At 45.2% G+C, this 18,398-nt stretch overlaps 7 protein-coding genes across 7 annotated transcripts; 3 read left to right on the top strand and 4 right to left on the bottom strand.

Annotated features, from left to right (window-relative positions):
* Positions 1-171: 171 nt before the first annotated feature.
* Positions 172-2,723, top strand: F5147DRAFT_823141 (uncharacterized protein; the record flags this gene model as incomplete). The annotated part of the gene is made up of 6 exons (XM_041443759.1): positions 172-698; positions 754-1,161; positions 1,208-1,464; positions 1,518-2,514; positions 2,568-2,589; positions 2,634-2,723. The coding sequence occupies exons 1-6, from the start codon at positions 589-591 to the stop codon at positions 2,721-2,723; spliced, it is 1,884 nt and encodes a 627-aa protein (XP_041286494.1). The 5' UTR covers positions 172-588.
* A 525-nt stretch (positions 2,724-3,248) lies between these two features.
* On the top strand, positions 3,249-4,212 carry F5147DRAFT_723734 (uncharacterized protein). The gene is made up of 3 exons (XM_041438998.1): positions 3,249-3,495; positions 3,548-3,708; positions 3,767-4,212. The coding sequence occupies exons 1-3, from the start codon at positions 3,417-3,419 to the stop codon at positions 3,893-3,895; spliced, it is 369 nt and encodes a 122-aa protein (XP_041286493.1). The 5' UTR covers positions 3,249-3,416; the 3' UTR covers positions 3,896-4,212.
* A 1,550-nt stretch (positions 4,213-5,762) lies between these two features.
* F5147DRAFT_723730 (uncharacterized protein) lies at positions 5,763-6,463 on the bottom strand. Its single transcript, XM_041438997.1, has 3 exons — positions 6,151-6,463; positions 5,988-6,095; positions 5,763-5,936 (listed from the first exon to the last, which is right to left on the bottom strand). Exons 1-3 carry the CDS (start codon positions 6,292-6,294, stop codon positions 5,910-5,912), a joined length of 279 nt encoding a protein of 92 aa, XP_041286492.1. The 5' UTR covers positions 6,295-6,463; the 3' UTR covers positions 5,763-5,909.
* Positions 6,464-7,723: 1,260 nt separating this feature from the next.
* F5147DRAFT_723726 (uncharacterized protein) lies at positions 7,724-8,406 on the bottom strand. The gene is made up of 2 exons (XM_041438996.1): positions 8,256-8,406; positions 7,724-8,193 (listed from the first exon to the last, which is right to left on the bottom strand). The coding sequence occupies exon 2, from the start codon at positions 8,092-8,094 to the stop codon at positions 7,780-7,782; it is 315 nt and encodes a 104-aa protein (XP_041286491.1). The 5' UTR covers positions 8,095-8,193; positions 8,256-8,406; the 3' UTR covers positions 7,724-7,779.
* Positions 8,407-9,129: 723 nt separating this feature from the next.
* On the top strand, positions 9,130-9,654 carry F5147DRAFT_780003 (uncharacterized protein; the record flags this gene model as incomplete). The annotated part of the gene is made up of 2 exons (XM_041442388.1): positions 9,130-9,409; positions 9,554-9,654. 2 exons carry the CDS (start codon positions 9,130-9,132, stop codon positions 9,652-9,654), a joined length of 381 nt encoding a protein of 126 aa, XP_041286490.1.
* Positions 9,655-10,462: 808 nt separating this feature from the next.
* On the bottom strand, positions 10,463-10,808 carry F5147DRAFT_780002 (uncharacterized protein; the record flags this gene model as incomplete). The annotated part of the gene is made up of 2 exons (XM_041442387.1): positions 10,463-10,663; positions 10,716-10,808. 2 exons carry the CDS (start codon positions 10,806-10,808, stop codon positions 10,463-10,465), a joined length of 294 nt encoding a protein of 97 aa, XP_041286489.1.
* Positions 10,809-13,087: 2,279 nt separating this feature from the next.
* On the bottom strand, positions 13,088-18,206 carry F5147DRAFT_780001 (uncharacterized protein; the record flags this gene model as incomplete). The annotated part of the gene is made up of 20 exons (XM_041442386.1): positions 13,088-13,224; positions 13,274-13,538; positions 13,585-13,797; positions 14,050-14,127; positions 14,176-14,285; positions 14,833-14,899; positions 14,982-15,023; positions 15,081-15,257; positions 15,307-15,498; positions 15,545-15,598; positions 15,786-16,106; positions 16,159-16,184; positions 16,241-16,415; positions 16,465-16,548; positions 16,600-16,707; positions 16,754-16,777; positions 16,830-16,913; positions 17,265-17,337; positions 17,409-17,660; positions 17,722-18,206. 20 exons carry the CDS (start codon positions 18,204-18,206, stop codon positions 13,088-13,090), a joined length of 2,967 nt encoding a protein of 988 aa, XP_041286488.1.
* Positions 18,207-18,398: the final 192 nt, after the last annotated feature.

Here is an 18,398-nt window from a genome sequence, read left to right as displayed (position 1 = left end):
TGATATTGTAGTAGTAGACGTAAAATAGACGATGATGTGAAGGATGTATCGGTAACGCACGAACGCCCGGAACAAGCTAATCGTGATGGTTGATGATGATCCACACCAAGTTGGGCTGCGATGGGAACAACAGGCACGAGAGCAAAAAATAAATGGCACAAACCTTGAACACCGGAAAACATTTGAACTTTTCTTTGTTTATGTGGGGACTGTGAAGTTGTCATGGGCTAATTGTATCTGAGCTCTCGATGACTTGTTGTGTTCGCTGTTGATGGTGGAAGAGAGCAAAGGATAGATCTGAGAGATAACGAGTTGAAGAATGCGCCAGTCAGCGCAAGTTCAAACGTACGCGCGTTTCCAACGTGGCGTGCTGCGTTGCAAACAGACTGTAGGGGTGGAAAAGGGCCGTGATATTGGAAGCGCTGCCTCGAGGCAAAGCCTTTACAAGGAAGTCCGGGTCCAATCTCACAGGACATTTCATTCCTGTGCCAGGTTAAGGCGCCATCAAGCCAGCTATAGCTAGTAGCGCTGGGGCCAGCTGTATTTCCTACGTTCATATCAGAAACAATACTCACCAAGGGGCAGAGAATGGAAACACGGTCACAAGAACAAATGTCACATTACGAAAGACACGATGATCTAGCGAGTTCCGACTTATCCGAATCCCATTTGATGGCCTCCACCTCAACCAGTGCAAAGTAAGCTTAATTTTACGTTTATAACACGAGGTCCGGTTCATCACCACTCTAATAGGTTTCTACAGCTTTATCAATCCCTTCCAGCCGATGCACAGTACGCTCTTGTCGAGAACTCACTTGCACCCCTCCTTGATGTGGTTTCCAAACCGAAATCAAACCTCATTCTTGCATCAGCAGCACGCATGCACAAAACATATGCTAGCATGCCATCCCTGAACCTGAAAGCAAAGAAATTGGAGATCGCTTCACTCCTGGACGAACTAGCCCGCGACCACAAACGTTCTTATGTGAAAGAAAAGTCTCGCAAAGAAGAACTTCTCGCAGAAGCCATCGAGAGCGTCATCGACTGGCTCAATGATATCTGGAGAGTCGTATACGAGTACGGTACAAACTTTTCAAAGGCCCATGATTGTCTTTTGCACGCGTTTAAAGCAATCGAACAGATCGGTGACGCGAGAGTCGGGTAAGGTGTCTTCATGTCCTCCTTGGTGTAACTTATATCGTTTCAGGTGCAAGTGTTCCTTTATGAACATGTACATCTCTGTGAAGATCAGGCGCTCCTCTGGCAAGGTCGTCAAGTCTTTCCATTTCACTGGCGCGCACAACCTCGATCGTGTCATGCTTTGGATTTGGCGCGACCTTTTCGTAGTCATGCTTGCCGATGGCACTAAGCGTCAGAAGTCTGCCATTCCAGATATGCTAGACGATATTCGCTCCCAATTTGGCTGGAACGCCCTCGAGCTATTACTCTACGGTGGTCAAAAATGTAAGCACCACTGACTCGATTAAACTGCGATGACCTTTACACCATGGCACCAGCCGATGACGACGAAGACGATTTCGATGATGATGTCGATTATGACGATGACTACAGCGAAGAGTACACTGATACTGACGCAAACTCCGATGGCACCGCTTGCAGCGATGCTCAATGTCCTTGTGGTTCCCACGCATCTCATTGGTCTAGCAAGTTCAACAACGTTTGCACCTCCCTCCGCAATCTCATTCGCACCTCTCTCATTTCTATCTTTGCTACCTCGCCTAGTCCAATTCTCTTTGCAAGTATCAGTGTCATATCTGAAGCGGATGCAACGGATGAGGATGACCTTTGCGAAGAGCTCCTCCCCACACTCATGCGCATAGCCACCTACAGCCCCGAGAATTTTGCCGCAGCACTGCATATATGTGCGTTGCATTCACATACAGATAATATCAGTACTCTACTCGCCAGCCACTCTTACCTTCTGCGTCCCTGCGACGCGCCCGCACACCAGCTTGCAACCGTAATACTTTCTACAGAACCATCCTACCAGCTCAATGCACTGCGCATCGTCGAAAAAGAGCTGCTCAACACTGTGCACGCCATCCACGCCGCCGTACGGAACGCATTTTGCCATATTGATGTTCAGGCCAATAGGACGGAGCTGACTGAGATTATGGCATTGCATTCGGAGGCACTGGGGCGACGAGGGCGGATTGACCGCTGGGTGGGTGCTGTAGTGTCACCTACAAGTGATACTGCCCATCCGATGGCACTGGCGGCGCTTATGATGGGGCTTCCTCTCCCCCCTGGGATGGAAGGGGCTATGGACGATGCCGACCCGCTCGGGTACATTGACATGGATATCCAGGATCCGGATCTGGATGACCTGCGGGAAGATTTCCGTCCAAACCTAAAGGCACATCTTGTGGGTTGGATAGAAGCGGGCCGGACAATCAAGGGAGGGGCGTCGGTGTTGCTGAAACTGTATACTCTAATCGTCGAGATGATGCCGTTCTTGGGTGCACCAGATATAGTGGATGAGATGACGGGACGGTGTGTTCCTCCCCACTCATCTCTGAGATCAATTGATTGAACTGACGGCAAAGACTCTCTGAGAAACCAAGTAAAGTCTTCCTCTGCGATGCCCTTGATGCACTGTGGGATTTCTGCAGACAGCAGAAGCGCAAGTTCGCAAAGCCAAAGAGCAAGCAAAAGCCGCCACATACCCCCAATCCCTCCCAAGCATCAAGCCAATCAAGTAATTCTGGGGGCGTAACGTTCGTTGCAATAAATAACCCGCAGTCTTGTCCGGTGGGAGTGGTGGATGATGTCGATTGAGTTTACTCCTCCAATTGTTCCTACAGTGCGCACTCTTAGCTTACTAGTACCTTATTTTGTGGTTCCATCAATTCACCTTGCTCCAGATCATTCTCGTCTTGAATAATGAACCATGATCTAGGGTTAGGGTTTCCCACACGCATTTACGCCGCAGCCTTGTTTCCGTATTTGGGACTCACTTTGTCAAAAACTTCGCAGAAGTTACTCAACTCCTTGTATTCAGCATGCGACCAAGTGATTCGCCCTACGTGGAACCAGTTTAGATTGGTAAATAATACAAAGACTGCGGGTTAATTGGCCCTGCAACTCCGCAATGTAAGTGTACCCATGACATTTGTTGTTTGGTCCCATTAATATTCATTCCTTTGAAGACAGCGATCGACGACATACATCTTCGCAGCAGTTTCCCTATATGACGCGTCTTGTAACTGGAATCAGGGCTATATAGTTGAGTGACGAAGCATTAGCCGCACAGTAACTGCTCGTACTTACAAGTCTCAGAGCCGCCTTCCTTTATTCTCTTCTTATAACGGAGCATCAACCAGCAACAATACCTTGAGTTCTTTACCACCCGCTCACTCATTCATTCGTTCTTTCAACTCTACTTGCAAGCCAAGATGATGTTTATTTTCCGCTCGACGTTTATTACCGCTGTATCAGCGTTCATGATAACGCTCAGCTTGTTTTCAATGTCTGGTACGTGCAGCCGCTGTATTTCTGCGTGCTCATATTGATCCCACAATCACAGCCTCTGCTGTACCACAATTCGGTCGTCCTATGCTGCATGTATTGGATGCCAGCGCAACCTCTTCTGGGCCAGTTGAGGCGGTTCCCACGTCAGCAGCTATTAGTACGGGCACAGACCCGGATCCTGGTATCCAGGTCAACGAAGCAGCCTCATCATCATATGTATGTGTTGATCATTTATTGTTGTGATGGCGATTCTGATGCCGTATGACACTTTCAGACGTCGAGTACAACTACGACGACGCCGGCTGCTAGCAGTACCAGTACGAGCGGCGCGTCGAGGAGTCTATGTGGTGGTATGAGCGTTATACTAGGTGTCGTCGTGAGCGGGGTGTGGTTGGTGTTTTGAGCTGTGCAGTGGTTGATGTTGGTTGGCGTTGAGCCAACGAGGACTTAGTCGGATTTCACATAAGAGACATTATCTATTTCTGACATATAATAGTGCTATCTACGTGGCTTTCGTCATCATTATCGTTATTATGAGTAAGCCTATTGCCATAGAAGACTTCAACGGGTGGAGTGTCATTACTGCTGGTTATTTATGTATCACCAGTATCTGCGTCTGTAGCTTTAGTAATTGCTGTATACATTTAATAATCCACTGTATGTCCATCTCTGGTGACTTACACTGATTACCTGTATCCGTAAATCCGCAAACCAACCAGGGAAGATGGTCACTCTATAGAGCTGCTCCAGCACTATCTTCGTAGATTGTTCCGTCGATACTCAGACGGGTAGTGGTGCTGATTGATGCCAGCCTACGAAACATCGAGTAGTTAGATTTCCGTATATTTGATTAGATGACTCGCGTCCCCTGGTTCTCAGAATGTACCGACACAAATTGACAGAAAACAATGCATTCCGAGGATTACGAAGCAACAAAAATCAATGGGCCACCCACATGCATGCCCGATTCTACTCCCCGGCTGATCATCTTACCTGGCTAATGTAGTGAGTGTGCCAACGAAGGACTTCGCAAGAATTTTGACTATGTTTGCGGTCCACATACAGTCGGCAACTTGAATCTAGACATAACACACAAATGATTGCGCGATATGGATATTAATAGCCACAGTAGTACTTCCTGCTAAAGTCTCAATGTCGTAGCCCTGCAGTAGTGAGTATTAACACAATAAGACTAGAACATAGAATAAAAAGAATACCACTTGACGTGTCTTCCAGAGTGAGTCCCGGTATGCGTTGAACTCTGGCAAGGAGCCGTTTGGCATCAGCCCCTTCACCAGCGATAGTGACGTGGTAGAGTTTCTGAAATAAAATGTTTGAGTTGTCAAAAAAGGGCATTACACTCACAGTGACTATTCTGGTTTGGCGTTCGTCGTATTCGTTGGTGTCCAAACCATACCAAGCAGAAAGTCCTCATGATGTCGTGAAGCTCATCAAATGTGCGTTCGCAACTTCAAGTTGTGTCACTGTGGCATTCTACACAATATTGTGACGTGCAAGAGCAACTGAGTTGAACATGTTGCGGGAACTGTAGCGGAATGCAGTGCATGAGCAGCACTAATACTTATCTACAGTGGATAGGTGGATGTGTATCATATCATAGTGGTGGGCACGGAGGAGTGTGGGAAATGTGAGATGGCAGTGACCGCAAATCATTACATAACGTGACAAAGTTCTTACTGGGCCACATGCCTATATATATGGCCTCTACTCACTCATAGTAGTACTAGCAGGTATTGCAGTTGCAAGTCCGCTACAGTTGCCTTGTTTGATGCTCATGTTAGAGGGAATCAAATACGTCGATCCTCGCGCCGATTCTGTCCTCGAGTTTTCCGACAGAATCGGATAGAATCGAGAATCGTTCAGGGAGCGACTCCACAGCCGCTTCAACGCGTACGTACACGGTGGGCGGCTTCGTGACGCGCTGTTGCCTTTTCGAGCGGAATCAGCCATCCTACATACATGATAGTCTGCGGGAAGTCGACTGGTTGCACCGGTGCATCGTTGCGGTGCTCTGCTAGTATATATTACTCTTCTCATTTTTTTTATCGATTCTCTGATGACATGTGTCCAATTCCCGCCTTCCGACACCCAGTGGTGCGCCTTTCACGAGACTAGTTGATGAAATACAACGATATTCTATATTCCATTCCTACGCCGTACAAGGCAGAGCTTCATTTTATAACGAGTCCAGATGATGCTACCGGTCACGGTGTGCTTACTGGCGGTTCAAACTAAGTACTGAATGATGACACAGAAGTTTGAGATATTTTTTGCACCAGCCTGAGTGGAATATTATGCATTTAAGATAAATCTATGGTATAGTCCGTTCGAAAGTCCAAACCGACGAGTGTCCTTCACTGAGGTACCGTGCTTCAAAATGTCGGACAACCCTATTGTCAACCCTCCTCGCAGTAATAATAGTCCTGTTACAAATTGAGATTGATCGAGCTGTGGTGTCGAGTTGTGACGCTTACCTTCATGTTGGTCACTATGTTGCAACAAGATGGTAAGTAGCCACTTGAACAATTCTCTGAGTAGCTTTGGCACGCGTCATCATTAACATTCCCCACTTGAGACCGATCCTTTTGCAACACAGGTAAGCACAGGTGTCTTTCTACATTTATGAATCTTCCTCACCTCTATGCAGCAAAAAGGCTGGCCGTCACCACAATCGATCGAATTGGTTGAGGTTGTGTTAGCAGCAGTAATAATAGCGGCCATAACACAGGCTTTGGAGAGGAGAAGGGAGACAACAGAAATCGTGAAGATTCGAGTGATCATTTCGATGTGTATCGAGGTCTAAGTGAATGCTGTTTCATGGGCAGATGCGACCTTTTGAATATATCGGCCAGTGGCCTGAGTTCAACGGAGCCTACACTGGATTGGGCAGTACTAAGGTCAGTAAATTGAGCTGAAAGTATAACGAGCTTTGAACGTCATCATACCGGATGTTACCAGGCCCGAGGCAGCCAGCCACTGTCCAGTCCTTGACTGAAGTTCGGATGCGAACTTTTGTAAATGGTGGCTCTGTTTGGTTAGATGTATAATAAGGGACGGTTTCCTGTTGTGAGGTGGCCGCCGGCCATAATATAATAGGCTTGGGAAAGAAGAAGGGAGAGATAACAATTGTGAAGATTGAAATGAACATGTCGATGTGTATCGAGGTCTAGGCCAGTGCTGTTCCATGGGCAGATGCAACCTTTCAAATCTGTCCACCAGTGGCCTTTCACCGTGGAGTCTACACTGAACTGGATAGTACTAGTGGGGTTAGTACAATGAGTTGAACGGCGTTGAATAAACAATACCATCATACCCGGTGTTATAGTGGGTCCGAGGTATTTATTCATCGAGGCAACCATCAATAGTGCTGCTGCCGTTCAGTCCTGAACCGAACTTCGGATGCGAACTTTTAAGTATGGAACCGCTGTTTTGTCAGTTGTATGCTAAAGGATGGCTTCCGGTTTTGTCGTGTCCACGATGTGGGCTTGGGAAAGGAGAACGGCAAAAATAGTAGAAATGGTGAAAATTTCAATGAACATGTTGATGTGTATCGAGGTGCTGTTCCATGGACCATGGGCAGATACAGCCTTTCACCTTGGAGTTGACACTGAATTGGGCCCGGGCAGTACTATAAAGTGAGTTGAAAATTGAACGAACTTTGATAGTCGTCCATACCAGATATTGCTTGGTCCGAGTCTAGGGTGTTTATTCATTGAAGCAGCCATCATTACTAGCGCTGCTGCCGTCCAGTCCTGAACCGAAGTTTGAACACATAATTTTGTTAACAGGAACGTTGTTTGATCAGGGTTTCGATATATATAATACGGGAAGGTTTTGTGGCATCCGTACCTTGTTTCTACTAGTACAAGCACCGGTCTGAACGTTCTGCGATAAGCCGAATATCTGAATCTGACGCTCGCCACGATCCGGATGGAACCCCCCACGCCGAGCTGCAGGTGCCTTCTTGCTCTTCCGAAGTATTTCGGCTCCCAAATATTGTAATAACATCATATTTTGCGTGCCGAGCACTAAAATGGGGTGATTTCAGTACTGTAGAATAGTTCTAGATGATTGGATCAATGAAGTGCCGCTCACTAAATGAAGTATCAGTGACCAAAGCAGATGCGTGTCGTCCTTCTCCCTCTTATTCATCATGTAGAAGTTATATAGGGATCTTGCATGTGACACACCGATACCGCCTCGTACAGATAGCATAGAATTGGCTATAGGAGTATTATACACATGCTACCCAACCTCGAGCGAACTTCATGCCCAGAGCAAGGGAGATATATCTGCTGGCATATGGCCACATTCCATGAGATACGACCGAATCGAGATATGGGTGCTGCGCATGGAAGTAGTAGACAAAGCAGACACGTGAATGAAGCGCTGGCAAAAAAAATAGCGCTCATGCAATGCACGCACATCAGGTTTGGAAGGTGACGAGGTATCGAAGATGTGGTGAAATGCGATCAGGTGTTTTGAGGGTGTGGAGGGCGCTGGAAGGGCCAAAATGCTATGCACAGCGGTCACCAGGTGAAGGGATGAGGTCGTGTGCAAAGCCGTAGTTATTGGAGTCATATTGAAGAGCAAGTTATCCTATGCGCCTTGCAAGAAATTAACTTGAAATATAGTGCTGACTGTTCAGAACTCGGCGGAACTGCTCATCGTTGTGCAAGTCTGAAAAGGTGGTGTGGTGAGATGACATCATGAGGGCGGGGATCATAGCGAAAAATAACGACCTTCGCCCATGGCTGTTCGCAAAGGAACAAGAAGGAGGGGTGGAATGCATTAGATGATATCATCTTATCATCCTATTTGATGTTCAGTACTGCTGCTCGATGCGCTATGACGTTTGAGAGGATACAGTACTTTGTACGATGTGAATGAGGCAAAATTCAAACGTTTCGAGCCTCGTTGCGCATTTTTTGTTCTCACGTCCTGATTAAGGAATGTTTCCTTATATATCCACCTCATACCATGCCATGGTTTCTACTCTTTTCTACTCCGACCAAAATCTCCCATTAAATACGAGCTCACGCCCGTTGTGCCTTCGGCACAAATCGAAGGAGCGCGTAGCGCTCCTTCAGGGGAGGAAAATGAGTGTTGTTCCTTCGTCACAGGAAGCCAAGGAGGGCTATGCCCTCCTTTGGCTTCCTGGCCTCAGGCTGCATCCTAATAAATTGTACATTTTGGATAATTTGGAAAATACATTTATGAGCAGTTCAAAAAAACTAAAAGTACAATCTACCACCACATAAAGTACATAGTAAGATCAGTCAGTTCTACATTCTTTGAGCAGGATTCTGACAAAATTACAAAATATATAACAGTATCATTCAATGTATTTATTTTCCCATCTTTGCCTGTTGGAAAAAAGTTCCCAGGGTTTTAAGGCCTTGCAAGACATTTTAATGCTCTATTTGGAGGGTGTCCTTATAAGGGCTTTTAAATGGGTAAGATAATATTTTAATGCCCATTAAAAGGCACTTATAAGGGCCCTTTTGATGACCTTATGTTGAGTTTTGCCTTGCTGTGCCTCAGAACGGCCTGTTAAAATGCCTTATAAGGCCCTCTTAAGGTGCCGAGCCGAACTTGTAATCCAGCAGTATTACAATGGTACCTAACTGTTTTCCGACACCTACCCATCTCCCAATTGTCTCCTACATCCTCCCGTCTCCCGTCTCCCGTCTCCCGTCTCCCGTCTCCCGTCTCCCGTCTCCCGTCTCCCGTCTCCCGTCTCCCGTCTCCCGTCTCCCGTCTCCCGTCTCCCGTCTCCCGTCTCCCGTCTCCCGTCTCCCGTCTCCCGTCTCCCGTCTCCCGTCTCCCGTCTCCCGTCTCCCGTCTCCCGTCTCCCGTCTCCCGTCTCCCAATTTTCCTGTCCTCACATTCTCCAGTTTTTGAGTCTGCATTGTCTTTGTCTCCTTTTTTTATTTGAATCTTATCTCCTGTTACTGCATTTGTTATCTCCCTGTCTGTGATTGTATCATATGTTGTTCCATTTATGTACATATACTGTGACAACTAACAATTACAGTAGGCAAAACACTCAAATCCCGTTGTCCCCCTGCTCAAACACCATGTATTACCAACATCGTGCTAAGTTTCCAATGGGTGACATTATTTGCATCAGGAAATTAACTCTGACTTGATATGACCAGGCAGAATTGGTAATCAAAACGCATTATTGTACATCATTTTTTAGCCTTAGATATTTTTATCGTGGTATCACACATAGGTGAAATAAGATACAACTATGCAAGAGAAGCGTCACCTTGATGTACATCTTGGAAGCAGACAACAATGAGATAGCCACATATCCATGTACTGTAATTGAATGGCTGTATGACATCACATTTTCAGTAGATTCATAATGCGCTGTGACATTTTTTAAATAGTGAAATATGACATATCTAAATTACATTGAAGCTGCAAAAATTACAATAGTGACAACCCGCTTGTAATTACCTGTCTGGCCCTTTCGCATCTCCAGTAAACTTATAATGTATTGTGGCCTTTTTTAAGTGACGGGATATGTCTTATCTAAACTGTATACAAGCTACAAAACCTACCATCATGACAGTCCACTTGCGAGGCAATCATCACATTTCTAGTAGATCTATAAAGTGCTGTGACATTTTTTGAATAGTGAAATATATCATATCTAAATCGCATTGAAGCTGCAAAAATTACAATCGTGACAGCCCGCTTGTAATTACCTGTCTGGCCCTTTCGCATTTCCAGTAAACTTATAATGTGTTGTGACCTGTTTTAAATAACGGGAGAAGTCTGATCTAAATTGTATACAGGCTACATAAACTACCGTCATCAGTTATAATTACCTGTCTGGTCATCATCACACTTCCAGTTAATGTGTTGTGACATTTTAAATAGTAAGATATATTGCATCGAAGCTGCAAACACTACAAATGTGACGGCCTGCTTGTAACTACCTATCTAGTAGCGCGTTGAAAGCACCGCTGAGTGTTTGCTTAGGCACTAGGTGTTTGACGATATGGAGGGCTTTGAGATCTTGGGCATAAGTTGGAGGTAGTAGGCATTGTAGAGGAGGGAGAAGGTGTCCTAGATGGTGGTGGGGAGGGTGCTTGAGAATATTCTTCAAATCCGTTTGAGTCGGCAAGGTTGTGCTCTGAAACAGACAAATCATTGGTAAGATCAAATGAGGTTTCTTCTCGACTTACCATGAGTGTAACGAAGAATGCCGTGATGAAAATTTCAAAATGTGACACGATGATTAGGCCACACCAGAAAATTGACGAGGTAACAAAGGACATGGCTTGCGAAAGGGGACAAAACAAGCCACTCCATAATACCGTGCAGAAATAAGCACTTGAATACATGCTGCATTTGAGAGGTAAGTAGAAGTTTGATGATGTTGAAGGGACATCGCACCCATTCTGGCCAAAGCTGGTTGCCATGCATAGGACAATCCAAAACGTACTTATGGAGTAGGTACATAGTGAGAGTCGCTTTGGACTTTGTCATTGATGTTTGTAAGGAGCCCGCTGATCTGGTTACTATTTGCAGAATATCTCGCTGTATCTCCTGCCTATTTTCATTGGAAACTAACTTGAGCTATGGGCATACAAAAACCTGTGAGTAACTTACGTTTGTCACACATATTTCTACTAACTCCTCTTAGAATTGCTGTGCTTTCCCAACAAAAGGGGAGGAGAAGGAAATAAGATGTCAAGTGATTAGATTCAGGCAGTCATTAGTGGATAAACAGTATGTACCTTGCATTCGGTGTTGGTTTGCATTGACATTCACTATCCAAGGGAGGGGAATGGGAACGGCGGGGAAAGGAAAGTGAGGAATAAGATGTGTGATGGGAGGTCCAAGTACGCGCCCATGACGAAGAGCTTCAATATCACCATCTTCATTCCTCCCCAGTGAGGACGATTGCCGGAGGACTTCGATAATGTACCGCACTGTAGTGAAATACTTCGCGTCCATTAAACAAATGCTTATTATTTTTTTAAAAGACTCTACTCAATGCTACGAGGTTGTAACAACACGTATCATTAATCCTCCAATGTTAGCGTGATTAAGTGTCCTCTCCTCCAATAATACGATATTGGATGATGGGGCAGTATGTCTTGAGGTGTTCTGGGAGACATTTAAAGAGTCATAAGCGTGATAAACAAATAAAAACGCTACTGTATTTAAAAACACTGATCGTCAGTGTGTCCAGCCCAAAAAACTGATACGTCTTTCGCCAACTTTAAGGAATGACATCCGCTTGAGGTAAATAAGGGTGAATTGCTATCTGGAAACACGAGTGACTTTGTGAGGTGCTGCAGTAAATGGTCGGCCATTCATTAGTCAATAGTAGTAACCATATCCGAAGGTCCTAAAGCGATGTCTTTTACAGTGATGATACAGCAACCTCCGGTGATACTTTGCACGGTGCCCTGGACGAAGACGTGCTTGTTGACAATGGGAAAAAATTGGGATAGTAACAGCGAGCTCACACGTTCTGTTGAGGGCCGGTGACATATTGAGAGGCGTTTATTTTCCTGAAGTACTGCACGGAATTTCACCTGCTATTATGACCATCGGAAAAGCGCGAGCACCGTGAGGAAGAAGTTGTAAGTCCTATATAGATAGATGAATGAGCAAAAGAACAAACAAAAAGAGAAGTCACATACATTATTGGCAAAGAGATGAAGGGAATGCGCGAATGTGCCTTCATCGTCAATGAATAATTTTCCACACATCCAATAGATAGGTGTGCTATGTTCAGCAGAAGCACCAAATGTAAACACATCGACTGGAGTGGCGATGAACTCTTCATCCCAACCCCTGCTTCAGTTGAGGACAGCTTCAGGGTATCTTCTGAACTCCAAAGTAATTCTCCTGTAGAATAAATTCCTTCATCAGTAAACAGAATACAACCACTCATAAGAATCCATATAGCTGGAACTCGAACTCACTGAGTTGACCAATATGGAGACTTCGAAGCTGGAAGAGGCATTTAGAATGATGACCGAAACACCGCAATCAAAAATACTGGAATCGCTAGAGTGCCGGCAAAATAGGAGCTTTTCTGTGAGCAACCAACCTGGTCCCGAACCACAAATTAGAGACTAACAAAACAATCGAAAATTTCTTGATAAACTTACAGAGAAATGGATCCCTAAATTGGACAGCGACATCGCTAGCTGTTGGACATATTTGGATACAAGTCTTGCTTGATATACTAAAACATTATTCATTGACTTTGAGCACTACCTCTTTCATTTCATCAGGAGTTTGGAATCCATGAATTAGTTGTGACTTACGTGCGTGGGGGATCAAATACGCATGTTCAACGTCGCACAATTCAGAAACAGGATGATCGACCTGAAAGTGAGGACTCAAATGGTGGTATAGTGAATAGCATCAAGGGCATAAAATGGTGGGACGGGATCATCATAAATAATCCAAGTAATAAAAAAGGTGGCGATGAAAGTAGCACTGATAAAGTCTAATGTACAACAAACTGGTTAACTTACATCAATACAACATGTAGTAGGCGTATGTCATGTACTAGGTACAACAAGTGAGATCATCAGAAGAGCGCAGATGCATCAGAAGATACAGATGAGGTCGAACACCAATCTTCAAACCAATAATCAAACCATTTGGAAGAGTTGACAGGTAGACGTGATTCGAATGTTCCAGCAGTTCCAGAAGAAGTGCACGTCCCTAAGGTCATTTTAGTGCGAGACAACCGAAGCAAAAGTTGTAAGCAGACCATCATCACTGTACTGAAATCCAGCAGTGCATGCTATGACCTCAGAAAACATGTCTACTTCAGCCTGCGCATGTTGTTTCTTCGACTCCAGAATGGAAAAGTCGGACTTGAGTGCATCAGGCGTTTTGTTCTTCTTTGCTTTGAAGCTTTCGGTGTTATCGGTACGTAGAGGCTTGTATTCTGCAGAGGATGTAGTGATGTAGGTACAATGTGTGACACGACCAAACCAAGCTTCCATCAAAGGGGAAAGAAAATAATTGTCATGCTGCATAGCGTCAGGACTGCGAGCTTCAACTATAAATAGCACTCACCATTGAGAGGTGTTCATAAAGCTCGGGAACTTCATGAGCTTGTGGGAAATCTACTTCAAACTGCCATGATGTAGCAAGCCATGCTTCGCATTTTTTGTGAGTAGCAGTTGAAAGTTCAAAATAATCGCAATTGGCCGGCAAAAGATCAACATCAGCTGGCTGAGTCACTGGGGGTGTAACTAGATCCTCGCCAGCCTTCTGTATAAGCTGCATCTTTAACCATGTAGCTAAGAACAGATTTAGAGTGTGAGGCATGATTTACAAACAACGTGGCTCACATGGGCAGCATTTGACCTTCAGTTCTTCACACAAGTTCGCAATAGCTTTACTAAATAATGAGACCTCCATCTGAGCTCAATACATCCTCTCTTCCATCAAGGATTGCCCTCCTCGCACAAGGAATGTAATGATAGTGTTGTGTTATTTCAGTAGCCGTCTCTCTATTGCGGCCACCCTCAGGCTCACTTGGAGGACAGCTATGAGATCAAGGGGGTCGACCCATCCAAATAGCACGGAAGTTGTGGTGAAGAGTGGGTCTGGAACCTGGAGTCGGTGTTAGAGAAAAAACAGTATGAGAACACATGGACTGACAATTTCATCTCCCTGATTCTGGAGCCAAGATTTGAGGGCGTGCTTGGTATGCTCGATTTCAAGAAAGTGCCTTGTCGAAGGCGTGAAGGATGCAGATGCAGAAAATAACCCTGAATTAATATTTAACATGTTGAAGTGGTGGATGAGTAGTAAAGAGGCTCAAGGGAAACTCACACAATTGTTCAGGGTTTAGTAGTTATCCAGCGCTGGCCAGCTAGCGGTGGCTGTGCGGTGGCGAAATTTATTTCAAATAGCCAAAAATTACGTCACAAGACTGCACTTTGTAAAAAATCTATCATTATGCAATTCAATGGTCGGAGGCTCGAAGATCCCTATGCAACGTTTGTGAGCATAATATCAGTTAACTATTTTGGTATCTTACATTGACAGATGTACGTCCATACTTGCATTTGCACGATTCCCATGTCCACACACTATGGCACCTGCTGTAGTTGAGCGTCTGAATTTTCAAAATAGGTCACAACACGGAGCCTGATGCACATTTCAATAGACCAGTACAAGATATCAAAGGTATCAACTTCTTCGGAGTGCTTAACTGCGTGTAATCCTGCAGACATCATACTTGCTGCAGGTTGCCATGAATCAGCAGTACATCGATGAATTTAACTCTGGCAACTCACTTGATGTTGCACAAACTCACAAGCACTTGTAGGAGGTCTGGGTATCCTGGGTCATTTGTTTCTCCGAGCAGACCCAACAGTTGCTGCAGTAGTTGTGCATAGATAGTAGAAACTGGGAAATATAGATACCATGATGTTGACGGGGAGCCCTAAGATTCTTATCACCTTGACCAACTCAGTGAGCCGAGTGAAGAGGGCGCTGTACCACTAATTCAAAACAACAATTTTAAGTGAATGAGAGCTCAACGAAAATAAGCGACTTACAGTAACGAGGACAAAGACTACCGTCTCCACGGGTGGGAGTGCAGCAGTCCTGAAGATAGCTGGTTCCTCATCGCCAATCACGACTCGGGCACCAGAAGTCGAGCTGGCGCAGAAAATGAGATAGTAGACCAGCGACTTGACGATCTCATGTTTCAGAAGCCACATTAAGCCATTGGCCTGCGTGATATATAAGAGCTTGACACTCAAGGAAATCCAAAAGACTAACTGAAATGGGGAGCAATACAAAGTGTGGGAACATGAAGCACCTAAGGAACTCCACACACTTGTTCGCTAATAGGCTCGGATCTGCGGCGGCCGAGTCATGGAGGCCGAAACCAAACATTGGTCTGGTGTCCAAGATAGCCAATTTGGCCATATGCTTCACTTCAGAAGTAAAGCCTGTAAGCAATTTCGACACCTATTCTAGGTTAGAGATGCCGATAGAAACAATGTGGGCAACATACCAATGCTAACATTTCATTTGTTGTAATGACAGTTATCCCAGTCATTGGACACAACTGGAAAGGGTCAGTATGTCCAGAAGATATTAGATCAACGAGTTTATGACCTTGTTCCAGGTCCTCGTGAGCTATGTTAACCACAGACAAGACTCTCCTCAAAGAGTGTCTCGAAAAAATGCATCCTTTGTTCAGTAAAACTTGGTTGCATGAGTAAAAATGGATTCTGGACCTCCCCACAGCAAACCGCGAGTTTCATCTTGAGCCGCAGGCAGACCAGGGTTTGCTTCCATTGTGGAAAGCCCGGGAGAATCGTATGCAGTGTGTCTGCATAGGAAACAGCCTTGGGCACATCTGGTTGCGATGCATCATTGCCTACCTGAATGCTGCTAGCATCCTTAGCGGAAGACATCATCCACGACTCTGGTACAGAGTCTATAGGAGAGTAGAGGTTCACAGAAGAGCCCACAGGAGACTGTGGTGCTGACAAATACACCCCTGGCATGACCGAAGGTTGTTCGCATGAAGTTAGAGGTTCGGCCATTGCGAAAGTGTTACCGGCCATCTCCTGGTATAAAGGTGAATACATCTCAGGGCCGGAAGAGGACTGGAGAGCAAACCTGTGTAGTGACGCCAACTTCAATCCCTGATGATGCCGAAGGGTTCTCGATTGAATCGAAAATATTCAAGAATTGTGCCAACACATGGCTATAGTCAGACAGGGAGAGGAGACCAGGAGAGGAATGGAAAGCAGGCGGGAAAGGGGAGCAGACCGGAAACTAGAAGCAGAAGCGCACACAGGAACGTGTCCCATAGGATAATCAGCGGAATGGGCAAGTGTGTTGTAGTTACCCCCATTGTCTGTGTCATCCTGAGGCTAAGGAATTGTTACATGAGATCACTTCAATACTACAAAGTGAGCTCACCCATTGATAGACTCGATGAATCTTATCAGGCCCTTGTTTGTACCAGGCAATGTCCCAATCCAATGTCACCCCCGAGACACGGCGCTACAAGACTAATCAGTGGGAAGGCACCACAGTCCAGATGCAAATTCATACATCAATGTAGATGGGAACCTCTTTGCCTTGTTGGCCGGGTTCGTAAGCAGGATCGTGGTCTTTGATGCTTGATACCAGATAATCGAGTAATGTAATTTCGAGCTTTAGCTACAGGGAACATGAGTGTATAATCCCCACAAAAGCAGCCACCTACAGCGTCAAGCTGGTTACTGACACACTGCGGCCAGTGATGAGATACTCGAAGTCTTAAAGAAATGGGAACCACCTACATATAATGGGTAAAGGACGGGTCGTGGGGGTATCGCCAAGTATCCCGTGAAATGGAACCTTTCACTTCGACCAGTTATACCTCCCTGAAGGGACTAAGTTAGCAACATTGTTGGCAGGGCAAAAAAAACACATATGGCGAGAGGCAAAAACGTTGGATGAGTCTCGCCGAAAAAATAACAGTTAACATTCTGGGGTTCCATAATGTTAGACAGAGCAAGACGTGGTGGGTTCAATACATGAAAATATCCACCTTTAAATATAATTACTTGCTTCAGGTCCCAGTTCTGTTCGCTTGCGGTCGCCTAAATGTACTGCTAATCCGGTGGAATTAGGTCTTTTGGACACTAAAAGTGCTAAAAAGGGCGAATATGTGTAGAGCATCAGCGTAGCGCTAGTGTGAAAGAGCGGAATAGCGGTAACATAGTCACATTCACCTGTACAGTAGCAGCGACAAGTCCGTTGAAAGGCACCGCAAGCCCTGGCCATGACTGATCCTTTATGTACTGGCTACATTGGGCTGTTACCCCAATATTTTCAAGACCTAATTCTCATAATATAGATCAACTTATCTATCATACATCTCATCGAATTGTTCCAACAACAATTCGTCGCTGGAACTGAGCGACTCTTCAATATCCAGTCCATTCTCAGTACCCTCATCTTCATATTCGAATTCATCGACTTCCATGTTATCTGCGGGTTCTTCAATATCAGTCAAAAATGGATGTGATGGTGTGTCTGATTGTTGAAGCCCAGCCTGCGTAGCGCGACAGTGAGAGTACACGTGGCCGACACCGAGCCCAAGTGAAAGCGCATGAGCATGTCGCGATCTACAAACCTAACATGATGAATTGAATAATGCTGACTTATGATGTGATACAACTGACTCACCGATTGATATAGTATTCACACCAATCATTCTTGTCCCCTGCACATGCCGATACTCCCAATCCATCCTTATGTCTCCTCCCGGCGGTGAAACGAGGTACAATATGACACCCACGAAGCACATCTGCAGGATCAAGGAAGTCAAATGAGTGTTCATCCGTCAGGGGGGGAAAGTTCACTCGATCTAGAGTCGAGGTAGACCAGTCGGAACGCTGATCCAGCGGCTTGTACCAATGAATCCATAGGAACTCCCATTCTGATTGGAGTATAGTTGACCATTGTGCGTCGGTAATGATCACATTGATGTGATATACAACCCATACCCTGCTGTAGATATATTTATGATCTTGGCATTCCATGTCAAGGTTGGAACAAACAACCATGACGTTGTGATGAGGAGTTCTTGGGTTGATGACGTCTTGGGCTCTGCGAACATCATATGTTGTATAGTTGAACCCTGGCAACGTGATGCTCATACATCCGATCATCCTTGATTATGATTGTGTTGATGTTGTATTCATTTCTCAGCCCTAGGGAATCTTTCGATGCATTGGTTTGATGCAAAGATGGTGTTTCAGTTTGGAAAAAAATGCTTACAAGGGAGTGTTAGAAACCACTGAGAAAGGTAATACTGCCACTGACTGCTATCGCTGGATCGCCTGATGATCGATTAGATATGA

The sequence above is a fragment of the Suillus discolor genome (genome assembly GCF_016758755.1).
Source record: "Suillus discolor strain FC423 chromosome Unknown F5147scaffold_97, whole genome shotgun sequence".
In the NCBI taxonomy this organism is placed as follows: domain Eukaryota; kingdom Fungi; phylum Basidiomycota; class Agaricomycetes; order Boletales; family Suillaceae; genus Suillus; species Suillus discolor.
Note: the sequence above shows the minus strand (reverse complement) of the source record. Positions and strands in the feature narration are given on the sequence as shown.

Excerpts from the sequence above, each read along its gene's own strand:
- F5147DRAFT_723734 (XM_041438998.1), top strand. The coding sequence starts at position 3,417 with ATGATGTTTATTTTCCGCTCGACGTTTATTACCGCTGTATCAGCGTTC. Across the intron at positions 3,496-3,547 it reads CAGCTTGTTTTCAATGTCTG|CCTCTGCTGTACCACAATTC; the intron begins GTACGTGCAGCC and ends CCACAATCACAG. Across the intron at positions 3,709-3,766 it reads AAGCAGCCTCATCATCATAT|ACGTCGAGTACAACTACGAC; the intron begins GTATGTGTTGAT and ends TGACACTTTCAG.
- F5147DRAFT_723730 (XM_041438997.1), bottom strand. The coding sequence starts at position 6,294 with ATGATCACTCGAATCTTCACGATTTCTGTTGTCTCCCTTCTCCTCTCC. Across the intron at positions 6,096-6,150 it reads AGCCTTTTTGCTGCATAGAG|GATCGGTCTCAAGTGGGGAA; the intron begins GTGAGGAAGATT and ends GTGTTGCAAAAG. Across the intron at positions 5,937-5,987 it reads ACATAGTGACCAACATGAAG|GACTATTATTACTGCGAGGA; the intron begins GTAAGCGTCACA and ends AATTTGTAACAG.
- F5147DRAFT_723726 (XM_041438996.1), bottom strand. The coding sequence starts at position 8,094 with ATGACTCCAATAACTACGGCTTTGCACACGACCTCATCCCTTCACCTG.